The following is a 12,204-nucleotide window of genomic DNA, read 5'->3' on the forward strand; positions in this document are numbered from 1 at the left end:
GGGGTGTGGATTTTTCAGGTCCCCGAGCAACATAGTTATACCGATCTAATTTTCTAGTGTAGACGAGCCCTTATATACAACACTCCTGTGACTACATCCCAGAATGACATCATCCTTTTTTGCAACTGCATCACATTATTGACCCATTCAATTTGTGATCCTCTATAACCCGCCAGATCCTTTTTAGCAGTGCTGCCACTTAGCTAGTTATCCCCCATGTTGTAGTTACGCATTTAATTTTTACTTCCTAAGTATAGTCCTTTGCTTGTCTTTACTGAATTTCATCTTGTTGATTTCAGTCCAATTCTCTTAGTTTATGAAGGTCATTGTGAATTCTAATCCTGTCCTCCGAAGTGCTTGCAACCCCTCCCAGCTTGCTGTCATCCGCAGGCTTTATAATCTTACTCTCCACTCCATTATCCAAGTCATTAATGAAAATATTGAATACTGGACCCAGGACTGACCCCAGCGGGATTCTGCTACATATATCCTCCCAATTTGATAGCAAACCATTCATAGATGGATAACTACTATTTCAGTTCAGTCTTTAACCAGTTGTGCACCCATCTTATAGTAATTTCATCTAGATCATGTTTTCCTACTTTGCTTATGAGAATGTTATGTGGGACTATGTCAAAAGCCTTACTAAAATCAAGATATATCACTTCTGCTTCCTCCCCTATCCACTAGGCTAGTAACCCTGTCAGAGAAGGAAATTAGGTTGGTTTGGCATGATTTGTTCTTGACCAATACATGCTGATTATTCATTGTAACCCTATTATCCTCTAGGTGTTTACAAATTAATTGTTTTTAATGATTTGTTCCAGTATCTTTTCAGGTGTTGAAGTTAGGCTGATTGGTTTATAATTCCCTGGGTCCTCTCTGTTCCCCTTTCAAAAGATAGGTACTGTGATTGTCCCTTTTCCAATTTTCTGGGACCTCACCCGTGCTTCTTGAGTTCTCAAAGATAATTGCTCACGGTTCTGAGATGACTTCAACTAGTCTCTTAAGTACCCTCGGATGAATTTTACTCACTTAAATACATCTAACTTACCAAAATATTCTTTAATCTGTTCTTTCCATGTTTTGGCTTGTGGTCCTTCCCCCTTGTTAATTAATTGTGTTGAGTATCTGGTTACTATTAATGTTTTTTTAGAGAAGATTGAAGAAAAAAAGGCATTAAACATCTCAGCCTTCTTGATGTCATCAGTTTAGTGCTCTTTCCCCACTAACTATACCTACACTTTCCTCCTTCTTTATCATACTCCTAACATACTTATAGAACCTGTTCTTATTGCCTTTTATGTCCCTTGCTAAGTGTAACTCATTTCGTGCCTTAGCCTTTCTGATTTTGTTCCTACGTGCTTGTGCGTGCTGTTCTTTTGTACTCCTCCTTAGCAATTCGTCCATGTTTCTATTTTTTGTAGGATTCGATTTTGTTTTTCAGGTCACTAAGAGCTCATGATGAAGCCATGTTGGCTTATTACTCTTTCTGTCTTTCCGTCGCATTGGGATAATGTGCAGTATTGCCTTTAATATTGTCTCCTTGAGAAACTGCCAGCTCTCCTGAACTCCTTTATCCCTTAGATAATTAGTACAAGTGAGAAACCAGGTAAGAGATAATGCTGAAAGACTTAGCGCTGAGACTGGGCAGCATATTAGACACATGAGTTTACAATAAGTAAAGGAATACTTGTGGCACCTTAGAGACTAACCAATTTATTTGAGCATGAGCTTTTGCATCCAATGAAGTGAGCTGTAGCTCACGAAAGCTCATGCTCAAATAAATTTGTTAGTCTCTAAGGTGCCACAAGTACTCCTTTTCTTTTTGCAAAGACAGACTAACACGGCTGTTACTCTGAAACATGAGTTTACAATGTGCTATACATATGTTTATGGGCTGCATGAGCCAAGAAGGTAACCGCACCTATCCATACAGCTTCTGTGCAAACACTCCTGAAATATTGCTTATGACATCATGTTGCTGACAGTTTAGAGGGATTCCAGAGAAGAACCACAAAAGTGATAGGAGGCTGCAGCGGTTGAGATTTAAGGAAAGATTAGAAAATCTAAATACATAGAGCTGGTTTAAACAATGACTGAAGAACAAAACAAAGATCTTGGTATTCAAGATAAGTATTCAAGGTTGTAAACACCAAGGAGAGGAAGGAATTAATTATATGATGTTATATACTGGGTTACAAATGGGAGAAAACAAATGGAAAAATTAAGGTGAATATCCAGAAAAACGTCTTGATGATGAGTACTATTAGGTTGTGGACCACTTTTCCTGGGGAAATAGTGGGATCAGCAATAACTTGGGACTTTTAAAACTGGACTGTCCAAATTGCTAGGAAATGTAGAGATACAGACTAGAAGATGTTTTCTGTCTCTTATTTCTGTGACTCTAATGATAGGAAAGTTGCATTATTGTGTTTAAGATTCTAATTGCAACCAATACAAAATATAATTGAGAATATTTTATGAACTGTCTTAGGTTTCATTTATTTCTTAGGCTTGGTCTGTGCACTTAGTTGCACAAGTTTAAAGTTGTGTGTTTAAACTGATTTAGCTAAACAAGCATAAACCTGTGAGACTCTCTTAAATCAAGTTAAAACCTGTTTTAGGTTGGATCAGTAAATGTACAGATGCAAGATGTACTGATATAAGAGTGGCTGCACAAAGGTTTGCACCAGTTTAACTAAATCTGTCTTTAAACTGATTTTAGTTACAGTGGTTCAGCTTTGTGCATTCACAAGACCTTGGGAGTAATTTCTCCTGTGTAAAGTTTCCTTTGTAACTAGGATTGTATTTTATGCATTAGTGATCTTATAGGTACTACACCATTTGTATATAATATAAGTTTCAAATTTTCCCAGAGTTTTAAAATGTTTACAATTGGTGTCATCTCAAGTAAATAAGCTTATGAGTGTTTAGAGACAGAAATAGTTAATAATTTGCTATTTCGGATGAAGGTTTGTCATATTGCTTACAGGGACTTCCAGTGAGCCAGTGTTTTGAGTGAGTGATTGATAAAAAGAAAAAAATATAGAGAAGCTTACTAACACCCAGCCCCCAACTCGCTTTGTTGAGATTCTTTCTCCCTGGTCATTAGTGCAGTGCTTTTTATTTGACCAAGGTACAAGAGCATTACATTTCTAAACTTGTTTTAGTTTGATTATAAGTCCAGTTTTTTTGGAATGATGTGAAATTTGATATGCAGCATGCTGCATATAAGTACTATGAGCTGAAAATTTGAACGAGGCTGTAATAATTGAGATGGCTTCACATTTATCATGTATGTATACAGTGCAGACTTAGATATAAAATGCCTTTTTAAAAAATAGTATATATATTTAAAGTTTAATTGTTATGAGATTTATATCCATAGAACTTTGACTAATTAAAAATTATTGTGCACCATCACAAGCATTTACTTGTACTGGTAAGTCAATTTATAAAATGTAAGGAGTGGAAAAATCTAGTCATTTGAGATTTTGTTGATATTTTCTGTCCTTGGGCTCTTAACTATGTGATTTTGTTCTTTTTCAGTTATAGTTTAAAAATAATGTATCTTCTTTGTGTAGTGCAAACCAGAATACAAGGTGCCTGGTCTCTATGTCATTGACTCTATTGTGCGACAGTCCCGGCATCAGTTTGGGCAAGAGAAGGACGTGTTTGCTCCTAGATTCAGCAATAATATCATCAGCACTTTCCAGAATTTATACCGTTGTCCTGGGGATGACAAGGTATGTCTTGTTTCTTCTAAAACTAACACAATTATTAGAATTTCATTTTTTCAAAGAAAATTAAAAAGGTTTGACGACATTCGTGTTTTATTTTAGCAGACCTAATTGTAACCCGTATAACTCTTCTTAAGGAAATTTTTTAAAAAAATCTGAAAGTATATGTGGTCTGAGGGAGAACAGTCTCCAATTAGATCCCTGGGCACTTCTACCTAAGGTGCTTGTGAAGAGAGACAACTTCAATGTGAAATGAGGTGTCTATATGAGAAGAGAGAGCAAGATCTATGTAGAAGTGTACTGCAAAGGAATGTTGTCCTCGTCTTCCCCCCCCCCTCGGCCTATTGTGAGGACAGGTAGATAGGAAGTTTCTACAAGGTGTATTGGAGGAGGTGATTGGATATGTATTCTCAGGATGAGCCAACACATTTTGGTTCAGAACTGGAAGAGAGAGCAGCAGCAATGCAGAACACTTTCCAAAGTGATGGTATCCAGTATAAAAAAATTGTATTGGTAAAATTAGTATAGTCTTGAATTGTGAATTATATGAAATACCTTGGAAAGAAAGTACAACTTTTATTTGTGGCGGAATCCTTGTGCCAATTTTATGTTTGGAAGAGCTGACGGGGAGACGGTAAAGTTGTTGTTTTAAGCTACCTTTCCACTCCTTTGATTGTGAGGATAGCCAGGGACTGAACAGTTCTAACTTTCACTATATGGAACAGTTCTTTTGGGGCCTTTCCAGAGAGCCAGGGTCACTGCCAGAACGTCCCTACGCAGGTGGGAGGTAGGGAAGACTAACAGGAGGCACAGCCAGCTCTACCCCAGAAAAGGAATCTTCCACTCTTATGTAGGTGTTGATTAAAAATACACTTTTTGTGTATGCTCAATAGAATGTTGACAAATCAAAAGCAGTTTTCCTGGGAACACACAAAAGCATTCAAGGAAGGCTATTTCTGTACCATATTCAACTTTCTATCTCCTGAAATTTCTGTGCTAGAGTTGTTCATTAGAAGGCTGTGAGAACATGGTTTTATAACATGGAAAATGACTCTTTTCTCCTCTTTCCTTGCTCCCAACTCCAAGTCACTTTGTTTTTTAAAAATTGCTAAATGTAGTTTTGTTCAAACTTTCAAAAATAAATCACCTTTGGGCAGAATTAAAACACAGAAAATTTCAGCATGATGATTGAAGGTTTTGGAGAGCTAAGAGCAACTCAAAACAGGTTTAGGATGGAAGCACCTTTTGTAAGCTTAAGTTGATTTAAAATGAGCTAGTTAAATTGACATCACAATTCTCTTTATGAAATTGCTGAGACTGTTTTCACGGTTTCTTGCAGAGTGTTAAAGGAAACTGACATCTAAGTCCAAAGTTCATCTATATTATTGCAATACTGTCTAATTATTGTAATTCGGTGTGAAAGCTCTTCCAGATTAATACTTTAAAATACACTACTTCATCAACAAAATTACATTTTAAAAATAGCCTCTAGCATGACTTACACACACAGTTTTGGGCTCCTTCTGCTGTCTCAGCAGCAGTAGGTAACTGTAATTATTCTGAGTTGTGCACATTTCAGTGGACAAAAATGATGCTGGTGCTCAGAGGTAGATACATTTGAGCCATGTTTAATATGTGCTTGTATTAAAATGCTAGGAGGGGAGGAAAGATTTCTTGTTTTTAAGTGTCAATAACTCTTAAATTATTCCCTTAAGATTATTTTCTAGTGTTATCCCCCAAGACTAATAGTACAGAATTTGGAGAAGCCAAACTAATACTTTTCTAGTATGCTTCTAAATATGCAAGACTTTCTACCTTCATAAATTGACAGTATCAAACATGATAGTCATCATATAGTTTTCTAGCTTTAATCCTTTTGTTGTCCTATCTTTCCTTTAGAGTAAAATTGTTAGAGTGCTAAATTTGTGGCAGAAGAATAATGTATTCAAGAGTGAAATTATTCAGCCTCTCCTGGATATGGCAGCAGGAATTCCTCCTCCAGTTTTGACTCCAGTTTTGCCCAGTACAACAGCTGCTATGAGCAACAATACACCAGGTAAAGGAAAATGGGATATAAGTCTCTCAGTGAATTAGAAAGCTTGCTTCAACATTTGGAACAGAATTTTCTGTTCGGCTATCAACATTTGCCAACTTGACATGCTTGAAATTGGACCAAAATTTTCACTAGCCTTCAGGAAAGTATTAAAACTAAATTGAATGGTTTGAAAGATGAAAGTTGATCTACTAATAACTAACCAGCATGTAGGTCAGGGAAGTACCATAAATAGAAAGTGGTCATGCCAGTTACATTTACTTCCCAAATACACATGCTTTCTTTATTTGTAATATGCAGTTTGTCCAAGGGTGCATTTGTTTAAATCAGAGAAATTTAAATTACTGATTTTAGTCGTGATTTAAATAATCAATTTCATTCTTGTTTTGCATTTGTACTTCTAAGTTATTTTCCTAGAGAAGAGTAGATTCTCATTAAAATGTTGAATTGCAATATAATATAGACCAGGGATTGGTAACCTTTGGCACATGGCCCTCCAGGGACAGTTTGTTTACCTGCATATCTGCAGGTTCAGCTGATTGCAGCTCCCAGTGGCCGCGGTTCACCGTCCCAGGCCAATGGGGGCTGCGTGAAGCGGCGCAGGCCGAGGGATATTTTTGTTCATAGATTGGAAGAGGAAAGCAAGCTTTCCTGTTTTTTCAACTACCATTCAGTTTCTTAACTTTGAATGAACTAGTCATTGAACTGAACTAGTTGAATAAACTGAAATGAAGAAAATATTCTCTCTCCACCTGCAAAAGAGGCTTCTGCTGTTAAAATTTGGTTTAGCACTTCTTCAAACTCTAGTTGTAGGTACTTAGCCAGTGACTTCCACTTCAGTATTTGACTTTCTTAAAAATTTTGGCAACAAATATGTACTGTTTAGTATTAATTTTGTAATATGATTTAAATGATTGTAATAGATTATTGTAAATTTAGGTTTTATCACGTTGTCATTTCAAATTTAATTTTAAATAGGTTTATTGAAAAAATCTATTAAAATTTAAGAAATCCAATTTAAATAAAAAAAAAATACATTTTTTTCCCAACAAACTTCAATTTTTTTATCCACCCTGTTTTATCCAATAAAAAAGGGTTTTATGGTTGCAAATGTAAATGATGGGTCAGTGAACAATCATGGGGGGGGGACCTTGTTAAATATTGGTGCCATAAGTGTGTGAGAATCTCTTATCGAGGATCATTGTCTTGCATTTACTTCAAGCAAAATTTTTATTTCTATTTGCTGTACATATGATCATACTTAACTGATAATCTAAGGACTTGCCCTGACATTGCATATTGTCAGGGAGTTTGATTTCTTCTGTTTGTGTAGACTTAATCAGATTAATATACATGAAATAATTTAAACATGCACTATTTATGTAGAAAATCCAAAATATAAACTTGTTTATACACATGAAACGGTTGTATTTTTCATTTGTGTGTGTGTATGTATATAGTTTATCATGTGAACTAGGTAAGCACTTTGCTTGAGCTTCATGTCTCTTGTGTGCATTTTTTTTTATATTTGTACTCTTTTTAGTGTATTAAACTGCTGGTATCATCACTTTTTTACCATACTAACACTTTTTGAAATCTGATGTGAATTATTTTTTAAAACATTATTGCAGTAGTTTGGATTTGGCATTGTTCAGCACTTGCCTTCACTTCTGAGTTACAGAAAGGAGGGGATGTTGCTCTGACATCTGGAGCAGCATTCATCAGACCTACAGCATGGAACTAATCAGCAAAATCCCAGCCTGAGAGCTCTTTTGACTCAGAAATATTCATCTCCAAAGGAATTTGGATGGGAGAAAGACAAAACAGAGGAGACTATCACCCCTGAATCTGACAGCTGTGGGTGGAAATTATAAGTAAAGTAGGCAGGCCCAGCCTGCAGATGAGCTGGGAGAGTGCAGCAAGGTTGCAGGTTACTGGACATCTTTATTATAGTTACCTGTGGAGCAAGTGTATCTCTTCCCTGAAGTTTTATCTTGCAGCAGGCCAGGAGCTAACATCTATCCAAAGCTAGAGTTGTTCACCTGTTTCCTCTTCTAGCAATTGTTCTACAGTAATTCCTCACTTAAAGTCGTACCGGTTAACATTGTTATGTTGCTGCTCAATTAGAGAATGTGCTCGTTTAAAGTTGTGGAATGCACCCTTATAACGTTGTTTGGCAGCTGCCTGCTTTCGTCCACTGCTTGCAGAAAGAGCAGCTGGTGGGGGCTTGGAACCAGCGTGGACTGGCAGCCCCACTATCAGCTCCCTTAAGTTCCCTGTGCGGAAGCTGCCCAGCAGGCTATCAATTGCTGGGCAGTTCAGCTGTCCCTCCCCCCACTGCCATGTGCTGCTCCTACCCTCTGCCTTGGAGCTGATCCCGGGAGCTTCCCGCTTGCTGTGTGGGGGGAGGGGGAGAGGGGTGTTAATGTCAGGGTGTCCCCCTCCCATCGCTCCTGACCCTTTACCCCATCTCCATAGAGCTGTGGGGGCGGGGGAACATGACAGGGCTCAGGATGGAGGGAGCTTGCTGGCAGCAGCTGCTGTCTCAACTTGCTGATTAACTTAAAAAGGCAGTGTACTTAGAGTGGGGTCAGTGTACTTAAAGGGGCAATGCACGTCTCTTTCACACACACGATGTGTGTCTCTGTCTCTCTCTGCCATGCTGTCTCTCCTCCCTCCATTCCTGCTACCTTGTAGAGTGTGAGACTGCATTAACAACGTGTTAACCCTTGAGGGCTCAGCGGAGTGCTAGTTCATCATTTAGCAGTAAGGCATTCCCTGGGAAATATCCCACCCTCTTCCACCCTCTGACTTCACCATCTCAACCAAGTTTCACAATCATCATTGCTGTGTACAGTATTAAATTGTTTGTTTAAAACGTATGCTCTGTGTGTGTGTGTGTGTGCATGTGTGTATATAGTCTTTTGTCTGGCGAAAAAAATTTCCCTGGAACTTAACCCCCCCATTTACATTAATTCTTATGGGGAAATTGGATTCGCTTAACATCGTTTCGCTTAAAGTAGCATTTTTTCAGGACCATAACTACAACGTTAAGCGAGGAGTTACTGTATTTTTATGAATATTTAAATATTTTTAAACTTATCTACAATGAAGATTACTGAGTCTTTTGGGTAGCTGAATACTTGCCCAAGTGTGAAACCTACCTCTTTCGTGATGTCACAGATCACTATCTTATGATATTGGTTTGGCCAATAGTGACGTGTGATTTCTACTTTTCTGGTTAACTTTTTTATTTTATTGCTGCCTTATCCCCTCAACCTACCCTTACCCCATTTGTCTGTTTTTGTTCACTTGCTGTGTCTTGTCTGAAATGTTGATTGTGAGCTCTCTTTCTTAGGTTGGGATTTTCTGTTTTGTTATGTGTCTGCTCAGCACCTAGAAAAATGGGGCTTTTGATCTTTGATAACACAAATAAGAGCATTTCTATAGAAAAAACATTTAAAACTACAGTTTTATAATTTATACTACGTCTTTAAAATGACTTAGCCCAAGGCAATTTGTAACTTCAAAATTGACTGTGTTCCTCATCTTTCCTGATTACATCCATCTTGTAATGCTGCTAAGTTTAAAATAATATTAAGGATTGTTCATTGGTCCAGTAGTATTTTGGGGCATGATAGTGATTATTGAACATTTTCATCTGTATTTTCAGACATGGCCATCTCTGTAGTTACCAGAAGTCATTACCGCCTGATGACTAAAAATGAATTTGAAACCAGTTCAGTTCTCCCTCAGTTCCCCTAAAACACAAGAGAAGTTATCCGTAATAGGGGAGACTCCCTCCAAATTTCAGCTTGCAATGAACACTACTACATTTTGCATTCAGTAGCGTTCTTGTTGGCAATTCCAGCAGACAGGCCAAGAGTAGAATTTGTCATGAGACTCACTTACAAGTAGTTCCACCAATTGAGGCACATTGGTGGGGAAATTTGCGTTACTACTGCCATGCTGTGCTGTTCTGTGTATAAAGGAATTGATGGTTTCTATGGATGTCTATGTGGCACTTATCCAGAGCACTACATTTAGTAGAAAAACATTTTTTTTTTTAAGTTACAAACCCATCTTTCATTTCAGACATTTAAAAATCACCACATAGGTGTGTAACCTTTGTGGCTTCTTACAGTTCAAAAACTGTTTTTATGCAATTGGTCCATAATGTAAAATAAACTGCCATATTCAGTGTGACTCTGAATTTCAGTTTTAATTTTTACTGCTGTACTTTGTGTATGAAAAATGGTATGTTAACAACACTTAGCTTAACGTTGCCTCCCCTCTTTCAGGAACTCCTGTGACACCTGTTACTCCAGCCAATGTGGTACAAAGTTTACCTGATCCTTGGGTGTCTCAAATTGCTAATACAGACACACTTGCTGCTGTTGCACAAATCTTACAGAGTCCCCAAGGCCAACAGGTAAATACTTTTTGTAGGTAATTAGACTTTTGTACTGTATGTAGTCCACAATGTTTGTGTATGAACGATACACATGAGAGTATTTATCAGTGTTGTTAATTTATTTTTAAAAATTTGTCCTCCGTATAATCAGTTCATAGAGATGGTTCTCCAGAGATAAGTTTGAAACAACATTTAACAATTCTTTTTATCCTTTTGAAATTCTCTTGGTTCATTGAACGTATCCAAGAAGGTGACGTCAGAAACCAGAAAAAGATTCATTGCAGCCCATACAATGCATGGTATTTACAATGTTACAGAGGGAGCCTTCTAGGATATCTTCAGTGAATCAGGAAGTAACAAAATATTTTCAGTGTGGGGGGTGAAGGATGCTTTAAATGATAGTTAAAACTTATTTCTATGCTGAATACATCCTGTATGTTAAAACACGTCTCTGGGTGTAGTGGGGGATATCAACAAAGAAGTCTGTGATTAACTCAATTCTAATTTTTCTTTTGCAGTTCACCTTTAAATATTCCATTTATTTTCATTCTCAGGATATTCAGGAAGTTATCAGTATCCTTAATATGACTCTTGGCCTACATTTTCAAAAGTGACTGAATTTGGGTACCTCAGTGTATGAATGCCCATCTTGATACATCTTAGATACCTGATGCTGAGAAAATGCTGAGCGTCTGTTCTCTGAAAATCAGGCCATGTCAACATTCCATAAGTTGGACACTGAAAATCAGTAGCCCTTTTGAAAATGTAGGCCCTCATCTTCAAGTAATAATGGCATATACTGCTACTCTGGCAGTCCCTACTATCCCAATTTGAGTGGGCTGCAGTGGTGGCCCTGGATGAAAGAGATGTTTAATGGCTGCTGTGTTGGGGAACTAAAAATATCCCAGCCAAATTAGTGAGTAGGAACTACCACAGTATCAAGCACCAGTCCTGATGCTGCCATCTCAAGGGCTAAAAGTGCAACAGTTTTGCTGTGTTCAGATAGGCAGTGCCATCTGTAACTGGCCAGAAACTTGAGGCAGGAATATTTTTAGTCTGGTCATGACTCAGGGAAATTGACAATGGGAACTTGAGTGAGAGGGTACCAGAGTGAGGTGGAGAGCCTGTCAGGAGAGGTGGGGTAAAAAGGTAACATGGAATAGAGGACGGTAGGATTTGGTAGGGGTGGTGTCTTACAGAAGGAGAGATGTAAAATGAGAATGGGGAGATGTGGAGTAGGAATTGTATGAGAGCGTGAAGATTGCTGGCCAGAGTATATTTTTAAAAGAAAAAGAAACAACAACAAAGGAGAAAAGCTAAAGACTGTGTGGACCAGAAGGGAGTTACAGAGTCTTTAAAAGATGGCAGAAGGTACAGAAATAGCTTGTGGATCAAAAGATGAGAGAAAGGAAAGATGGGACGCAGTAGGAGTATGGCAATATATATTGAAGATAACATTAATATATAAAGGAAGAGAAAATGGGGTCTTTGGTAGTTAGATGATTCCCTCCTTCACATTTTAGGACTGTATTTTGTGGGTGAGAGAGAAGAATCTGTGACTCAGTTTGTGGTGGTACATATGGGTAAGATGAGAGTGTAGCGATAGTAAAAGGAGAGAGAGATGGGACCCAGCAGGAGTATAGAGACAGGCAGGATGGTGACCAATCATCCAAGATTTTCCCATTCTAGGGCTTCCTCCTCAGCTTCTTCAGTTTGATTCCTGCCTCACTCAGAGCAACATACAAAGAGGTGACTTCTAATGGTGGCTAGACATGACCATAGTCTCTTAAGAACACACATGTAGAAAAGAGAATTCCTCAGGAGTAAGATCTTTGACAAAAACCTTTTGAAAGAAGTCTAAGATAGTTGGAATTCCAGTTCATCCAGCGGGAAAAAAAAACTGTCCTGCATTATGTAGAAAAAAATTCCCACATCAGAATTAAGGTGAGAGAAATTGAAAAGGGGTACTCTGGCCTCCTGAGGGCAGCATGGGC

General features: G+C 37.9%; 1 protein-coding gene across 6 annotated transcripts in view; it reads left to right on the forward strand.

Moving 5' to 3' along the window:
* SCAF8 (SR-related CTD associated factor 8) overlaps positions 1 to 12,204 on the forward strand; it is a 137,686-nt gene that overhangs the window by 32,759 nt on the left and 92,723 nt on the right. For all 6 annotated transcript variants that reach the window (XR_013345662.1, XM_077813230.1, XM_077813229.1 and 3 more), the window contains exons 4-6: positions 3,588 to 3,749; positions 5,643 to 5,799; positions 10,098 to 10,228. Coding sequence is in view for 5 of the 6 variants with exons in the window: in XM_077813230.1 (XP_077669356.1) it covers positions 3,588 to 3,749; positions 5,643 to 5,799; positions 10,098 to 10,228 (450 nt within the window). In the remaining variant the exon portion in view is untranslated. The remainder of the gene's footprint in view (positions 1 to 3,587; positions 3,750 to 5,642; positions 5,800 to 10,097; positions 10,229 to 12,204) is intronic.

Source organism: Eretmochelys imbricata, chromosome 3, assembly GCF_965152235.1.
Source record: "Eretmochelys imbricata isolate rEreImb1 chromosome 3, rEreImb1.hap1, whole genome shotgun sequence".
Lineage (NCBI taxonomy): Eukaryota > Metazoa > Chordata > Testudines > Cheloniidae > Eretmochelys > Eretmochelys imbricata.